The 19,065-nt window shown below is 34.1% G+C and overlaps 1 protein-coding gene across 5 annotated transcripts in view; it reads right to left on the bottom strand.

Moving 5' to 3' along the window:
- Positions 1 to 1,249: 1,249 nt before the first annotated feature.
- CD96 (CD96 molecule) overlaps positions 1,250 to 19,065 on the bottom strand; it is a 151,777-nt gene continuing 133,961 nt past the window's right edge. For all 5 annotated transcript variants that reach the window (XM_074301150.1, XM_074301148.1, XM_074301153.1 and 2 more), the window contains 2 exons: positions 14,508 to 14,631; positions 1,250 to 3,960 (listed from right to left, as the gene is read on the bottom strand). In XM_074301150.1, the coding sequence (XP_074157251.1) occupies positions 3,852 to 3,960; positions 14,508 to 14,631 (233 nt within the window). In that variant the 3' untranslated portion in view covers positions 1,250 to 3,851. The remainder of the gene's footprint in view (positions 3,961 to 14,507; positions 14,632 to 19,065) is intronic.

Raw genomic sequence — 19,065 nt, 5'->3', positions numbered from 1 at the left:
TTCCATATTAGCCATATTAGCTTGTGAAAAAAATACAGATAAAAAATGAGAAAGATAAAGAAAGCTAAAAAAAGTATACTTTGATCTACCTTCAGCCTCTATCAGTTATTTTTTTATATATGATTAGTAACTTCTTAAAAAATAGTAACCTCTTTAAAAAACAGGCATTAATTTTCTCTCCCATCTACCTTAATACTCCATTAAAAGAAAACAAAAATATATTTCACATAACAAATATCCAATGTCAAGCAAAATAAATTCTCTTGTTGGCTGTATACAAACTAGATATGTCTCTTTATCTTAAATTTCTCACATCTCTATCAAGAAATAGAACATTTATCATTGATTTCTTTGAAATCATGAGTGGCTATTGTATTGATCATAATTTTATAGCTTTCAAAATTGTTTTTCTTTAAATTAAATTTAAAGTTAAAGTATAACTTGTTCTCTTGGCTATTTTAACTTCATTCCTCCCTAGTCTATACATGTCTTTACAGATGTTTATTTTTATTATATTAATGGTTAGTATAAATTTTTCTTCTAGTTCAGTTTAATTCATTCTGTATCACTTCATATAAGTCATTCCATGTGTCTTTGAAATCATTGATTCTTTTAATTTTTATAGAACATTAGTATTCCATATTACTGAAATGCCAGAATTTATTCAGTCATTCTCCAACTGAATGACATACCCTTTAGTTTCCAGGATTTTGTCACCACAAAAAGGGATGATAAAAATATTTTGAATTTATAAGACTTTTTTCCCATTTCTTTGATTTCCTTTGGGTATAAGCTTAATAGTTGGGTCAAAGGTCATGTACTTGCATATTATGTATTATGCATATCTATTTTAAAAAACAAAAGTTTTTTCCCAAGTGAATAAATTGAAATATTCCTTCACATCTTTGTTCAGTTAAGGAAGAGATGATAAAAAGACAAACAGAGATTCTGAATTATTTTCTTCTTTATGATTTAGGCTGAATCCATTCCTTTTATGATAGGAAGAGTGTGACTGCCATACTTTAAAGGTTATGTAAATTTCTGCACAGCTGACAGGTTCAAGTTGAATAGTCATATTTCTTGGGATAATGGATAAAGTATAGAATCCCCACTCAGGAAAACCTGAATTAAAATCTTACCTAAAATATTTATTAACTGGTGATAATAAGCCATTTGACTTCCCTGTGACTCAATTTCCTCTTCTGTCCTCATCTGTCAAATAATGAGGGTGGACTTAATGATCTGCCCATCCTTTCCCTTTTTCCCTCCATTCCTATTATCTTGCTTTGTAAGTTACTGACGAATTTATCCTATTTAGGAAGAGCTTTGTTTGCATGTTGTGGACATTCTGACATATTTAGGTGACATTTTTATGTACAAGAAAAGGTGTGTGTGTGTGTGTGTGTGTGTGTGTGTGTGTGTGTGTGTGTGTGTGGGCTCCATGGAATATGTTAGGGTTGGTATCACAAAGGACAGAAAATAAAGAAAAACATTTCAACTAAAAAGACATTGCAGTGGAAAAACCCCATGGTCTTCTGGTAAAAATCAACCACATTTTAATAGCCCTGAGAAATGTCACTGAAAGAAATGGCTATAGGAAGAATAAAAATATTAAGCTCTCAACTGTGCTATAGTATTTTCCTTGCCTGTATGCTCACTTTCAGACAATACTTTAAAAGAAAAAGGGGGGACACAGAGAGAAAGAGAGAGAGAGAGACAGAGACAGAGACAGAGAGAGAGAGAGAGAGAGAGAGAGAGAGAGAGAGAGAGAGAGAGAGAGAGAGAGAGAGAGAGAGAGAGAGAGAGAATGAACAAGTAAGCAGATGAGAGGGAGGGAAGGAAAAAGGAGAGAGCATGATGACCTTTCTGCAATTCAGTCATAATCCAGTATCAGTGTCAGTGATAATTTTTGTATTACATGCAAATGCTTTTACACAGGGAGAATTTTTAACAAGCTACCTTTGATGCTGTTTTAAAACAGAAAAGGAAAAAGAAATGATTAAGGGAGAAAATGATAGCTTTTATTCTTTTTATAGAGATAAGCACCTCACTAAGAATTCTAAAGAATAAAGATGGACCATTAGCTAAAAGATTCCTTCTCAGACCACAGACCGAGCAGGAAATACCAACCATTTGGTGAATCTCTGACATCTGTTCCTCCTCCTCTTTTTGGGAGGGGTGTGGGAGAAAAAGATCATCACCACCCAGAAAAACCAATAGCAAACTTCAGTAACTTTCTTCTTCATTTCCTGTACAATCTTTGATATACAATATTCTGGTTTAGATGCAAAATAAAAGAGTGGTGAAAAAAGAGTTAATTTCTTAAGGGTAATTTGTTTCAGTACTTTGACCTGCTCCATAATAGGTCAAAACAAGTGGATGGAATGAACAGAAAGTCTCTGGTTTTAAAAATGGAATGATTGAAATGTAATGGACTGGATTTGGGTAAGGCTGGTTATTTGCTAACCCAACAATTTAGTCATTAAGTGTTTTAAGGCACTAAGAAAGACAAGTAGAAAGCTAATCTTTGCTTAGGGATATTGAGGACAGTATAATTCTAAAGCCCAAAGCAGGCTTTATTTTGCCTGTCTGCTATGTAAAGGAAGAAAAGAAAGAAAGAACAAAATAAAGAAAGAAAGAGAGAGAGAAAGAAAGAAAGAACAAAAGAAAGAAAAAAAAGAGAGAGAGAGAAAGAGACAAAGGAATAAAGGAAGGAGGGAAGGAAAGAAAGAACAAAAGAAAGAAAGAAAGAAAGAAAGAAGAAAGAAAGAAAGAAAGGAGAAAGGAAAGAAGGAAAGAAGGAAAGGAAGGAAGGAAGGAAGGAAAGAAGGAAGGAAGGAAGAAAAGAAGGAAGGAAGGAAGAAAGGGAGGGAAAGAGGGAGAGAGGGAGGGAGGGAGGGAGGAAGGAAGGCAAGAAGGAAGGAAGGCAAGAAGGAAGGAAGGAAGGAAGCAAGCAAGGAAGGAAGGAAAGAAGGACTGAAGGAAAGAAGGAAAGAAAGAAGGAAGGAAGGAAGGAAAGAAAGAAAGAGAGAAAGAAAGAAAAAAGGAAGGAAGCAAGCAAGGAAGGAAGGAAGAAAGAAAGAAAAAGAGAAAAGGAGGAAGGAAGGAAGAAAAAGAAAGAAAGAAGGAATGGATAAAAGAAAGAAAGGAGGGAAAGAGCAAGGAGGGAAGGAAGGAAGATTTGGATGAATGAGGCAGGAAGAAGGAAAGGGAAAAAAAGACATTTTATGACTTTGCCCTTTGTGAAATCCTATGTCAGTTTGGGGGATGAAAATAATCACTAGGAATGCTGTTGCGGAAACCATCCTCACTTTTTCATTATTCTGCCTTGTTGCTAGGTATTTTTGCTTTTACTTTTTTTTTTCCTTTTCAGTTTTTGTAGCAAACCAGAAAAACTTCAAAGATGATTATTGTGTGAGTAAATAGCTCAGAATTCTGGCAGAAAAAATAGGAGGGTCGATCTTAGTCTCCATATGCTTATAACATTGCTGTCATATTAATCACAGTTAAAATGAAAAAATGTCAACATTTTTCAGCTGTAGTAGGAAGCTGAAAGGATATATCCTTTAAATTATATCTCTTATTAAGCCAATAAAATCTCTGAAGATTATAATGTTTGGAATGAGTACCGTTGATCCTACAGACATTTCCAAGCATCCTGTTTCAATTTGAGACATATGCAGATGGCATAGTTAGAAACTGTATAAAGAGGTGATTCACAGCTGACATCCATTGTTGCAGTGGTGTAAGTCTGACAGATGGGCCAGAGTAATGCAAAACACCAAATCTCTTATCTTCTCAATAGGACAGAGGACAGGTACTGTTATTCTGTAAATTCTCAAGAGAAAAGATTAGAGAGTTTCCATCTCATGACAGGGTAGATCACCTCCAACTGATTCTCCAATACACACATACTTGATTGGCGGTGGTGGAGGCTTGAATGATGGTGGTCTTTCTGTGCTGTAGGAAAGGAAAAAAAAAGCATGATTGTTTAAATCCTGACTTCAAGTTGGGTGAGATGAGAAAATTAAAGCACTTTTTTTTAATGGAGAGGCAAATAAATCAAAAACAAAAAGAAAGGTCCCATATATACTGAATTATTTAGAGAAACATTTTTGTTAAGAAATAGCAAAAGACTGGAATCAAATTTGGATACCCATTTATTGGAGATAGATGAACAAATTGGAGCCTATAAATATGAAGGAAAGTTATTGTTTCAATACTACACACATGAGAAATGTGAATTTGTATGAACTGATGTAGAATAAAATAAGCACAACAGAAGAATAATATACACAGCAATTGCAAACATAGAAAATTTAAAAATACTTACACAGAACAACTAGCAACTAAATTCAGGATAATTCTAATGATCAATATTGAATTCAGACAACAAATGACTATGAAGATCACATTTTAGCACATGCATACTGACATAATTGTTGAATTGCTCTGCTTTTCTTGACTCTTTGCAATAAGGGAAGATTTTTGGGGTGAGTGGAAGGGTATGGCTATGTTACAAAACAAAGATATTAATAAAGTTTATTTTAAATAAAAATTTCAAAGAGAGGGATTTTGGTCACAGAAAGGATTTACAGTTGAAGCCAAGGATGAAGCTACAGTTTAAAGCTACAGTTTGGTTCCTAGCATATGAGTTCCAGAGGGTCATTTGTATATCCTAATAGAAAGACCACTCTATAATATAGAATATTGCAAAATTTCTGTACATGATTGAGATTTCCTGGAAACAAATTATGTGAGAGAAGAAGATTGAGGAACTGGAAGCAAGAGAATTTGGAGGGATTAAAAATCAGGGTTAAGAAGAAGAGAGTGACTTGACCTGAAAAGTCTATCTATCATAGCAATAAAGATATGGAAAGGATAAAAAGGAGTGGTTATTGAGTGACCGTGGCAGAAGAAGGGTCTGAGAGTAGCAGTGGAGAGCAAGGAGAATGCTAACTCCTCTTCCTGACTCAGAGTATTCAAGGGATGCCCAAGAAGGAACAGTCAGCCTTGGGAAGGTTCCTAACACATATAATGGCTATAGAAAAAAAAGTCTAGGTTCTCATGAAGATCAGAAGAGAGGGAATAGAAGAGGAAGAGAAGTTGAAAGAGAGTATAATTATAAGCATTACCTTATAATAATTATTAAATTATCCAGAGGGAACAGTATGAAAGGAGAGTGAATGAGAGTAGGGACTAAGGAGGGCCAGAGTTAGTTTACTATCAGGGAGGATAGCATAAGCTGTTATATTCTTTCTTTACTACCTGTCATGAGTGTTCCATGCAAAGTCAGTCACCATTATAGGTATTTGCCCTGATGCCTAATGACCCTTGGATATTAGACAGGAGTTAGGAGGATGAGTCAGTTGATTGGGTGGTCAGTATTTTACTAAAAATAATAAAACATCTTCCCTCAAGTGGTGCCTAGGGGCAAAATTGCTATAATATGTTGAATAATCATTTATACTCCATTAGTTGATTCCTTTATCTATCAAGTGGGAATCTATAGGAATTACAAGTTTTAGTTTCTCTAACTCCTAAGTGTTCACCTTGATCGACTGATTTTATGACAGTATTTCTTTCATGGATACATGGTTTCATTTATTTGGATACTCTCTGTACTACTGTAAGTCACATGCATTAAATGTCTTAGTGTGACCATCAAACAACATCCAGTTGTCATATACTTGAGTAATATTCCTTTTTGAAGTTAGATAGGTATAGTTTCCAATGGCAGGTATATACTTGATCTGAAATATTTGGTCAAACTTAACAGCTTTTCCATTTGGAAGGAGTTTCCAGAGCTTGCATTTGGCAAGCATAGATTTTGAAAAATCTATTATTTACAATATAAGTTGAATCTAGATAAAATTTTAAAGAGGAGGTAGATTATGCATTAAGAAGATATAAACAAATGAATAAATCCTTGAGTCAGAATTGGAGATCATAATATAGAGACAAGGGTAAATTAAGGCATTTTCTTGAAAAAGAAGTGGTAAGAATATATTATAAGCTGACTTCCAGTAGGAAGAAATGAATGATAAATTTAGAAAACAAATTTGGTATAGTAATGAGGGATTTTCCTGAGATAGGCAAATGCTTGAACTCTCTGAAAAAACAGAAAAATGGATATATTCTTAACTTTCTTTAATGATTATTTTATTCTTCAAAAGCTGGACAAAACAATGAAGAGTTTCTGGACTCGGTGCTAAGACAGAACTTGTTGCCAAAATAGAAATGAAGCTTGGGAAGAAATGACCATTTCATCTTATATTTTGTGATAGACAAATAAAATCATCAAATTAGCATATCCTAGCTGTTAAGAGAGAAATTTTCAAAGAGTTAATAAGGAAAATATTGGTACTTCAAGGACTAGAATTATATGAAGGAAGTGAGATCAAGATGATAGCTGTGCATAAGAATAAAATGTTGACCAAACATAAAATATTTTGATAAAGAAGAATCGGGGCAATTGTCTAAACAGATCTAATGTGCATACACATAAAATACATTAATCAACTTAGATTTTTTTAAAGTGAAAGATGAAATGAATTGGAAATGGACTATGGACAAATGGACAAATAACTTAGGAGAAATACAAAAGAATAGTCTAGTTGCTTCTTGTTCATCATGCTTAAAGAAGACCAAAATAACATCTTCATGTTGTGGGCCAGGTAAAATCTTTCCAATTTTGACTGATCAGACCAATATGAGTTTAGAAGGTTCTACTACAGTCAGATACAAATAGTTCTTATCATGTAAGGACACCATGCATGATGCTTGTGTGCCAGTGCCTCCCATATGGGTTCATAATATTTTTCAAAATTCTTTAGAAAGACCTTGAAAGTGTCCTTATGTTGCTTCTCCTTATCTCTATTTGAGTGCTTGCCTTGTGTGAGTTCTCTGTAAAAGAGCTTTTTAGGCAAATGGATATTTTAGTACTTAAACAACATGGCTAGATGATCAGACTTGCACTCTGCATTAGTTTGAATGCCTGGTGATTCAGCTTGAGAAGAGACCTAAGTTTCAAGTCCCTTATCTTGCTAGTTAATCTTCAAAATTTTCCCGAGATAATTCAAATGGTAGAAATTGAGTTTCCTGGCATGATATGCTCTCTAGGTTTCACAGGCATACAACAATGAGGTCAGCACAAAGACTCTGCAGGCCTTCTGTGTGGTAGTCAGTCTAATACCTCTCCTTTCCCATATTCTTCAGAGCCTCCCAAAGGCTGAGTTGGTTTTGACAATGAGTGTGTCAATCTCATAATCTATGTATACATTCCTGGAAAGTACCCTCCCAAGGTAAGTGAACTTATATATGACATTCAAAATTTTTCTATTTGCTGCTCCTTATGGCTCCATATATGGATAATGAAATGCTGGTTGGTAGAGAACCTCTGTGTTCTTGGTGTTGTCAGCAACAGAGAATTGACCCAAACTTTATTGTATTTCAGACTCATAGGCTGCACTGAGTGCACAATTATATTATTATTATTATTATTATTATTATGTTATTATTCATTGAGTGCACAATTATATTATTATTCTTGACTCATAGCCTTTTCAAGTTAAATAATGTAGCATCAATGCAGTAGCTGATCTTGATGTCATTTTCATCTTCATTGAATATGTCAGACAACATCACTGAGTAATCATACTAAAATATGGGAGTAAACCACATAGCCCTCCTTTACTCCATTGGTGAATGAGAAAGCACAAGAGCACTGTCCATTATCCAGAACCTGTGCAAACATGCATCATGACATTGTTATAACAGTACTGATGAACTTCTCAAACAAACCAAATTCTGCCATGAACTTTCATAAGTCATCATGACTGGAAATATTAAAAGTCATTGTCAGTTTGGCAAATAATGTATAAAGATTTCTATTCTGCTCCTGGCATTTCCCCAAGAGTTTTAGGCAGCAAACTACTACTTGGCCCCTTTAGAAGCCACACTGGCTCTCAGGTAGACATCGATCTTCCAGGTGAATGAGCAGCCTATTAAGAAGGATTCTGGTAAGAATCTTGTTGGCAACGAATAAGAGACAGACTCCCTTGTGATCAACACAGAACAACCTAGTATTAGTATTACAGTATGTTAAAATTATTATCAGGAATGTTAAAGCTTTGGATGAGCTCAAGTTGACAACAAATGCCAAGGAAGTATTATTATTATTATTTTATTATTATTACAGCTATAATAGGGATAAGAGAAAGGTCACAGAATAGTTAAGACTACTACTCAAAGAATGATTATAATAGCTGATAGAAGGTAGAACTATTTATTGTCATTTTGTCTATTGATTCACTTCCAAAGAATATGGTCTTTAAACTGGGAATAATAAAACAAAAATGGTCAATAGGGAGTATAAACCCAAAATAAGTGAATGAATGGAAAGAACAGCAATAACTCTATTAAATCACATTGAATCTAACATGAGAATCACACAGCAATAACTCATATTTACTTAATGTTTTGAGGTAAAAAAAATCTAACCTCTGAAGTGGACCTCAGATCCTCCTCATGATCCATTCTTTCAGGGCCTCAGTTTTATTTTTGATCCTCAGACAACACAGGTAGAGTACACACACACACACACACACACACACACACATATGTGTATATATATATATATATATATATATATATATATATATATATATATGTATATAATCTCATTGGTTGATAGACCTTTCCTCTGACCTTCCAGGAGAGTCCACACAAAATCCAGAATCCACTGTTTGACATACGGGCTAGTAGGCTTCAAAATAGATATCCACATGGGCTGGTAGAAAGTTAGGCTACAGACTACTAATCAGGGTCACTCATTGGTCAAGTGCTCATGCCCATCCCCATAATGGGCAATAGAGGAATGACAAGAAAAGAAGAGGGGAAAAAAACAGCTTGGGGCTTTTCCATGTAATATCTTCCATTTTGGGCTTAGTCATCACAAATTAAAACAAAGGTAGAGATCCTCTAGTTAGTTTCCTATGATTAAACAAGTGAATTTACAATCTGTAGTACACATATCTGAGTCCTCTTCTCAAGATTTATAATCCTTGTTCCTAGAGAATCATATCAAGCAGATTAATAACAATTAGGATACAATAGAAATCCAATAAAATGAATTAAAATAGAAGTCCAATTAGTCATCTATAATACTCCAGATCACTAAGCCCAGATATACTACCTCCCAGGGTACTGATGGAATCTGCTGATATGATTTCTGAAGAATATATTAGTAATTTCTGGAAAATTGTGTAAAATTCAAGAAGCACTCTAAGACTGGAAATTTGAAAGGGTTACTCAACTTGATAGTCTTGACAAGATAGAAAGATGTCATTTACCTGAATTTATATTTAGGAAGACTTGGAAAGGATTGAATATCCAGACAAGTGATTAGTGATCAGTCAATTGGAATGATGACTGTAATGGAATACTCTTTAAGATAAGTATTGGTCTTTGGTCCTGTTCTGGATTTATATCAGAGCTTGGGATTTATGACAAACTTTTCAAAGATATGCAGCTAGATCCCAATTAGTGCAATTTATGAATCTCAATGAATGGTCATATCATTCAAATTCACACTTCATATTTCAATCAAACTGGAACTTATTACTATATTTTACATAGTTATAACCTCATATAGTGTGAATTTGAATATATGTCATCACTTTATGATGGTATTCATTATTCATAGGAATGAACTTAGCTGCATATGACATAATAGCTAGCATTTATATAGCACTTTAATGTTTGTCAAACACTTTACATATTTGATATCTCATTTGATTCTCACAAAAATCCTGTGAGGTAGGTGCCATTGCAACCCCGTTTTTACAGATGAGAAAACTGAAGCTAATCGAGTTGTTCAGAGTCCTTAGCTAGTACATGTCTGAAGTAGGATTCCACCTCAGATCTATCTTCAATTCTAAATGACAAAATATGAATTTTAAAAGATTTCAGTATATTTCCCATTATCATATACAATATATTTATTGTATTTAATGTGTTAAAGTGGATTTTTGCAGATATATTTAATATATGATAAATATGTTTATATATTATAGAGGAAAAACACGACCCATATATATGGATCTATATCTGATATTTGTAATGGACTGCAAGTTTAAAATGATTCAACAATGTGATATGGAAGTTAGAAAGTCAATGTGATCTTTTTTAGAATTTGATAATACAAATTGTTTCAGAATAGGATTGCAATTGTTACACTATCATTTGCCTTCTTTGGACCAAATTTCTGCCATATTGTCTTTTGTTTTGAACAGGGCATTAGCAAACTTCAACAAGTTCAGAGGAGGTTGAGTGGGATTATTGGAGGAATTGAGTGTTATGGCATAAAAATTTAGCATGTGAAAGGAAAATAATTTATTTGAAGAATTATTAGTTTGCTTGATCCTAGAAGAAAGAATAGAAACAATTGTGCAGGTAGATTTTTTTCTCAAAAAAAAGAAAAGAAAAAAAATACTTCTGACAAATAGTTCTCTTTGGCAGTTTTCAAGACCAATTATCAGGGATTCTGTAGAAGTAATTGCTATTCAAGTACAATGTGGACTAAATGACTTATAAGTCATCTACTTTACATTCTGCATTTATATGATCTTCTAAGATGTGGACCTGAGATTACTCCTTCAACATAATGAGGCATCATAATAGGACTTCAGTAATATAAGGATAGACAACATTGTATTCTATAGGGGACAATCAATACCTTTCAATGAGGCTTTGATGTTTGGAAAAATCACTTTCATAAATGCACTCTCACTTGATCCTCATCACACTGTGATATAAACAATGGTTATCAGCACTGTTTTACAAATTAGGAAACTGAGGCTTAGAAAGTTTCAATGATTTCCACAGGTCATTCAGTTATTAGATGGCAACAGTAGGAATAAAAGCTAGATTTTTAAATCATGCTTGCTTTCCAACTGTGTAAAAAATCCTTTGAGAACTCGGGAAAAAATAATGTTATATGAAGGTGGACCATCATCTCCTCTCATAGCAACTGGTGATATATATTAACTTTTATATGCATTACTAATTTGAACTAATTGTGGGTTGTTTTTCAAACTACTGTGAGCTTTTTTTTCAAAATAGTAGAATTTATTTTAGGGATTATTATTAACAATACGCTGCTATTACTGATGATGATTGTGATAGCTGTGATAAAATAAAGATTCTGATAATTAGAGAAAATTCAGTTGAATTGGGCATGTAGGGAAGACTCTTAAGAGTTGTTCTTGATTTGTTGCATGGATCCCTTTGGCAGTTTGTTGGAGATTGTGGACTCTTTCTCAAAATATTTTTTTAAAATAATTTAAGGAAATTTAAGGAAAGTAAGGTTAAATTTCATTTAGAAGTTAATAGAAATAATGATGTCATTTCCCCCATACAATTTCACAGACCCTATGGCATTTGTCCACTAAGAGAATATAGGTTAAAATATGTGTCAAACAAACAGCCTGCAGCCACATGCAGCCCAAGACTGACAGAACTAAATTAAAAAGAAATTGGGAAATATTTAACAAGATAAATAAAAATGCAATAGGACATAAATAATGTTAATACAAGGTTTTCTAACACAGTATGTGTCTACAAGGATCCTTATGTACTATTTAGTGTTCCCCTTTTGTATTTGAGTTTGAAACTACTGGTCTAAAGTATGATCATTTTAAGCATGCACAGTTGAAGTAGACTGCTGAAATAGAAATAGAGACTGTGAGATATTAATAGTTAGAAGAATGTCTAAAAGTTTGAAATGTATTAGGATGGGGAAGAAGATTGTGAGTCAGGTACTGAACTTCCTGGGAAGAAGATGGAGCATCCTAGAATTCCATAAATAATAGCTATAAGGATGAATTTAAGGGAGAAATGGTTGCAGAATGTTGTTGGTGGAAGAAAAAGTTGAATGTATGAGGGAGAGCAAGGACTTTATCACTTTTTGGTATTGGACATCAAAGGACATTAGAGAAGGAAAGTTCATCTTGGAGAGAGGGCCAAGAGACAGTGTTTATTCAAGTGACAGCTAAATTTTAATGAAGAAGGAAAAAGGAATATGAGAAGAAAAAGGGATTTGTTAACTAGAGGTTAGGTCCCAAGGAACATGTAGGTGAGTAAGAACTGAATAGGTTAAAAGCTCAATTTATAATAGGGATGGGGGCTGTCAGTTTCATTTGCCTTTACTGTTAATTCTTGCTCCCCTCTTGATCCTACACTGATTTTATTTATCACAATGGGCTTCAGGTGAAAGAAGTAATGACTATGAGAACCTACAGGAGTGAGAGCCAGTAGACTAGACGAGAATGGACATTCTTTGAAAGAAATAATTCTCCCCCTCCTCCATGTTAGTACCAGGGAAAAAGCCCTGACTGCCTTGTTGTGCCTCCATATATATAGCAATGGGAAGCTAGGTAATGTACTAGATAGAGTGGTAGGCCTGGAGTCAAGAAGACTAATCTTCCTGTTAGTGTCTGGCTTCAGACACTAACAAGCCTTGTGATCTTCGGCAAGTTATTTAATCCTGTCTCAGTTTCTTCATCTGTATAATGAGCTGGAGAAGGAAATGGCAAATCACTCCAGTATCTTTTCCAAGAAAACTGCAAATGGAGTCACAAAGAATAGACATGACTCAACAACAACAACAACATAAACACTAATACTTTATATAAATTATGACTTTACATTATCCTTACAATAGTCCAATCAAATGGGAACTGTAGCTATTATTGTTCTCAGTTGAAAAATATGAAAATTGAAACACAAGAAATTTGATAGATGTTTGCTAGATGATCACAGACCCACAGTTGCAAAAGACATCTATCTATCTGAGGTCATCTAGCCCCATCCTTTCATTTTACTGATGAAGTAAAACTGAGTCCCATAGAGATTATGATAAGCTCAGGGTCACACAGGAAATAAGGATCAGAGATTGGATATGACCCCACTGTTTGGACTCCAAATGCAGTATTCTTCAGCTTGGATACTTAATAAGTGGCAAGGATAGAGCTTGAGAAGTTTTGGAAAGTGTCCCCTTGAAACATAAGGATAATAGTTTATAAGTTGATAGTGCTTTAAATTTTGCACTTTAAATTTGTACTTCATAAATTTTGTGTGACTCTATAGGGTAAATATTCTTATGATCACCATTTTGCAGAGGAAAAAAAACAGTTTTTTTAGTGGTTTGTTATAGGTTGCCCAACTAATAAGAATGTATGAGATAGGATTGAACCCAACCTTTACCTCCAGATTCTGTGCTTTATCTAATGTGCCATGTGGTATTTCTTCAGGTATAGAATAGGCCATATAAATTCTTCATCTTTTCTCCACCTTTCTCACCCCCCCACATATAAAAAATCCCTTAAAAGCTCACTTTGTGGAGAAAATGCTGGAAATTTTTCTTGAAATTACTTTCTCCCCTAATTTCACACTTCGACATCCAGGCCCAGATGGGCTGAGACTGTTCAGAGATGCATGAAAATGAAAAATAATGAAGATTTAAAAGAAAACCCAGTTTAAGTTTTGGACAGAGGTGAGACTCATTTCTCATTTCATGCACACTGATTTGTTCAGCCTGATACATGAATGACTGCTAAGACTTGGCCAAGCAAATGGAGAACAGTCTTAGAAGACCATGTAGAATAGTGAAACACATACCAGTCTTAGAATTAGGTCAAATTACATCTCTGACCCTTAGTAGTTGTATTGTTCTAGGAAGGTCTCTGAAATGTAATTTCATTATCTCTAAATTTGTAATAGTAGGGCTTTTAGCTTCCGCTATTAGGGTTGTTGTTTTGTACTAGGACTAGTAATTATTAATTGTGGCATATAGAAGAAAGATATGGATTTGAAAGTAGGGGAACTAAGGTTCAAATTCTTCTAATTTAAAATTGAGCAATTCTTTATCTTTTTAAACCTCTATTTTCCCAATTGTAAAATAAAGTTGTGCATGGAGAAAAGGGTTAGACTTGATATCTACAGTTGCTTCTAACTCTGAATTCTAAATTCCTTTGTTCCTAGCTTTGTGACTCTGGGAAATTTATATTGCCTTTCTTATGTTGGTTTTGTTTAGTTTTGTTTGTTTGTTTGTTTTTGTTTCTTTGCTTGTTTGTTTCCTATTAATAAAATTGTCAGCTAGATAACACAGTGGATAGAATGACAAGCCTGAAGTCAGGAAGCCTCAGACATATACTTGCTGTGTGATCCTGAACAAATCACTTGACCGTGTTTGACTCAATTTCCTTATCTGTAAAAGGAGTTGGAGAAGGAAATAGCAAACCATTCAAGTATTTTTGCCAAGAAAATTCCAAAATGGAGTCAGGAAGAGTTGAACCTAGCTGAAAATATTGAATAACAAGAATAACAGCACCAAAGTACTCCACTGAGTGTAAATTTAAAAGAATCTTGACAATAAAAAGTAAAAAGTACAACCACCCTCCACATGTTGAACAATTTATTTTCCCCATTCCTGATAGAGTACTCACATTTCCTTCCAGTATTGATACCACTTTCTTATTCCAAGGCCAAATAGGAAAACGCATATAAAAAGCAAACCTGCCACAACCACTGGCCAAGGCATTTGACTCTTCAGTATGTTAGACATAGTGCCTGAGAAAGACAAACAGATACATCAACTTCAAAGTTCAAGGTGATTCAAAAGATTTTTCAGTTGGGAACAGAAAATAAAATGTTTTCTCTGGCAGCTTTGCAATTTCTTTTTTATTAGGACAATGAAGTAATATTCCATTTGATTCTAATCAAGAAACATTAAAGCTTGAGCAAAGGCACTGGGGAAATTATGAAGGCAAATAAGGGGCAGAAGATGCCCCTAAGGACCTTATAATATGGGAGATGAGCTGTTCATATCTATAATAGAATACTTCAAAGAGTTGTTATTTCTTTAATATCATATTACAGTCCATTAAGACAGATTAAGACCCTTTCTGCCTGCTAAGGTTCATATGAGATGATGAATGTAGAGACAGTTAATCAAGAAACATTTATTGAATGCCTACTATGTGCCAGACACTGTGTTAAGTTTTGGGGATTAAAAAAAGGGAAAAAGTAGTCTATGCTCTTAGGGAGTTCAGTTTAGGCAATAGAAAAAGCATTGGTTGGTAAATGAACCCTTAGCTGACCAAACTCTCTCCTTAAATGAAAGGTTCTGGAAAGAGAAGTCTTTGTCCTCCAATCAGAGGGATGTAGGGGCTCTCAGAACAAAAGGGAGTAAGAAGGTAGGCTGTCTAGGAATGTAGCCACATTGCAGGATATATCTGGGGCATGATGAAATCCAGAGGAGTGATAAAGCACTTTGCAAATCTTAAAGCACTATATAAATGCCCATTGCCATTACATCTCTCCCTCCACTTCCTCCTATTTTTCCTCCTTTTCTTGATCTGTCTCTATTCTTCTTCCTTTTTCTCATTCTCCTCTTCTTTTTATTTTCCTCCTTCTCTTTTTCCTCATTCCTCTTTCTTTATCCTATTCTTCTTCCTCTTTCCTTTTTCCTTCTCCTCCTTTTCTCCCTTTCTTTCTACTTCTTTTCTTTTCTTTTTTTCTTCCTTTCTCCTCTTCCTCTTCTTTCTTCTCATTATTTATTATCCTACAGTCAACAGACCTCCAGTATAGTAAAATTTCATTAAGCTCTTGCTGAGCTCAAAAAACATTTATAGGGTAAACCAGGCCGTGCTGGCAAATGTTTTAAACATTTAGACTCACAAGAGGGAAAAATATATGTACAGGAATTTAAAGTTTAATTTTTGTTGTTAAAATTTACTAGTCTAGGCAATCAACAAAGCAATGGATTAAGCTTTGATTTATTGATTATAGATTCCTGAGGTATAAATGCTCACAATGAAAATTTAACAATTATCTCCCAATTACTTGATGACTTGAACCTACCCCTAACTATAGCTGAAAATTATGCCTCTTAGTCTTTAGCTATGCTAGGCCTCAGGCAATAAAACACATTTCAATGCCAACCCTGTGCAAACTAGAATAAGAACATCCTCTCCCTCTTAGAATCCCTACCTTCTTTCAAAGCACAGGTTGAGTTCTGCCTCCTTCAAGAAGTTTTACTGATTTCCTCCGTCCCTAGTACTCTTTGCCTCCTGAAATGACATTCTGACCATCTGCACAATAACCTCAGAAAGAATAATAACAAAGGGAATTTTAAAACTGGATGCCTTATAACCATAATAGCCAAGCTTGGTTTTGGTTTAAAGTTCAGGAAATACATCTCTTCCAACTCTGCCAAAATGGAAGACTGTGGATGTGCAGAGTTTACATTATGGTTAGCTTTGTTGAACTTTTCCTAGGGATAGTTTATTGTATAGGAAAGTGAATTGATAGTTAGATAGAGATACATATTCTAAATACGTATTTAATATACATATTAAATATACACATACACATACCCAAGTCGATAAGGATCACTCCTTATGCAGCAAACTCTCTCTTATTACAAAGATATATGTATGTGATATAATGTCTATATATAATATGTAGCATATTATGTATATATATAATATGTATACTTGGAAGTATGCATGTAGATGAAACATATACATATATATATATATTTAGATACATATAAAATAAAACAATATATATATATATATACACATATATATTAAAAATGAAGGTAATATAAAAATGAAACATTACTTGAATTAGAGCATTTAAAAAAGTTACTTTGAATAATTTTGTGAGTTTTTTTACTTAAGCAACTATACTTATGTGCTGTGTTTCCACTGTTCCATCTTCAATACAATGTAAACTCTTCTCTCTGCCTCCAATTTATTTCATTCCCAGTCCACAAGCGACTTCTGTGTCAGTAAAGGCTACTTTGCAACTCCTTCAGATGGTATGATTCACAGCTGTGGAGGCTCTCAGAGAATTAATCTACCCTTTCATCTAGGCATGGTCCTTAACACTTGAGGACAGAAAATACTTGCTTTTTGATGCCCTATGTTTTATCCAATATCTGTCAGATAGTAAGCATCTGATAATTATTTATTGAATTACATTAAATGATAAATAAATAGGAGTGGGGCTTTGAATTCTGATATATGATAGATAACTTCTAAATAGGATAATATCATTGGAGTTGGAGATATTTAAAATGGAAGAGTGGTATTTGAGCTGGGTATTTAAAGTAGGAAGATTTCAGAAATCAAGGGTGGAATCAGGGCAGTCTGGGCATAATAAAATGTGTGGCCAAGTAATGGTGGATGGAAGAGGATAAGATGACTTGGAGAAGAATAATATAATTCAGCCTTCAGATAGGAGACTTGAAGGAGAGGAGTGAAATCAAGGTGGAAAGATAATTGGAGGACCTTTAAAGAGCTGGTGTGTAAGAATGCATTAATTAAAGATGAGACTTGACAAAATTAAGCATTCAACTCTGACTGATGTGTGTAGTAAGGATTTCCTGATCTTTCAGGATGTCCTGAATATCTTCAACTGTTATTATTGAGAGAAAGGTGGCTTTCATTGGCCTGAGAATTTCAAAAATCCAATTGAAATCCTACTGACTACAAGGAAAGATTTGTGCCCAAGGAAAGACTACAAATCCTTAGTATTGTAGCCAAGATTTTTTTCCCCTGGTCATTTCTTTATTATCCAGGGTCTCATTATCTCAAGTAAGGATGATCTAACCCAGAGGTTCTTAACCTTTTTTGCATCCTAGATTTCATTGATAGTTTGGATAAATTAATGGATCCTTTCTCAGTATAAAATATTTAAATGCAAGAAGTAAAATATACAGGATTGAAGAAGAAACCAATTATGTTCATTGACCTGCAGTTCTGACATAGATAAAATTTTCACAAAACTCAAATTAAGAACCTTTGAATGTTGAGGGTCCTGGAAACTGCCTCCTTTTGTCCAGTCTCTAGCTAACTTCACAAAGGAGGAAGGAAAGATTTTTTTAAATGGAAGCAATTATTATTGCTTCTTGCTGTGACCTGGTAATCAACATATTGCCCTGGCACACAGCAGATGAGACAGAGGAAGTCTTTGGGTTATCTGTGTGTTTAACTTTTCCATCTTTCCTTGGACATCTTTTTAAAAAAAAAACAATTGTTTATCTTAAACCTAAACTTCCAGCTAAATGTAAAAAAAAAGATTTTCAAGTAAATGATGCAGTAATTTAAGAGATTATTAAATTATGATTTCCCCCTCATAAGACTAAAGATATAGAACAAAAACTGTCTGTATGAGTACATATAACATAAAGTAAAGGGGATTGTTTAGAATCAGAGACATTTTAGAACTCATATAGTCTAGTTATATCATTTTAGGCATGAAGCAAGTGAGAACTTGAAAGACAAAGGACCTACCCAAAGCCACACAGCCATTTACTTATGTAGTTGAGCATTGGACAAGATGGTCAATGTTGATAATTTCCAATTAATTTATATTATTTAGCTGATCCAATAACATAACTGGAGCAAAAAATCAGAGTTTGAATTAATTTTCTTTCATTATTTTTTGCTAGGCTGAAGGCACAGAATAGGGCCTTATATTTCTTTCATAACTTTCATAGTGTTTTATTAAGGCATACCACATATATAAAGGCTGAATCATTTATAGCTTAAATAAATAGAACTTTAATAAAATAGATCTTCCCTATCCTTTCCAGCTTGCAGACCATTTGCCAGTTATTATTCCTGAAGGTCATGTGGTTTTCAAGGGCACCTGGGTGGTGAAATGTAGAGTACTAAGAAATGAAGTCAGGAAGATTCTGCTTCATTAGTTCAAATCTGGCCTTAGACACTTACTAGCTATGTGATACTAAGGAAGTTATTTGCCTCAGTTTTTTCATCTATAAAATGAGCTGGAAAAGGCAATACAAACCATTCCACTATCCTTGCCAACAAAACCCCAAATAGAGTCATGAAGAATTGAATATGACTGAAAAATGACTAGCCAATAACAATATGAAAACATCATTAATAAGACAAGATGTACTAATAATTATTATTACTGGAAAGACATCTTTTTTCAAACTCTAAAGTCTACTACCATGGTATACCACAG

The sequence above is a fragment of the Sminthopsis crassicaudata genome, chromosome 3, assembly GCF_048593235.1.
Source record: "Sminthopsis crassicaudata isolate SCR6 chromosome 3, ASM4859323v1, whole genome shotgun sequence".
Taxonomy (NCBI): Eukaryota; Metazoa; Chordata; class Mammalia; order Dasyuromorphia; family Dasyuridae; genus Sminthopsis; species Sminthopsis crassicaudata.
This window is presented reverse-complemented; position numbering and strand designations above follow the sequence as displayed.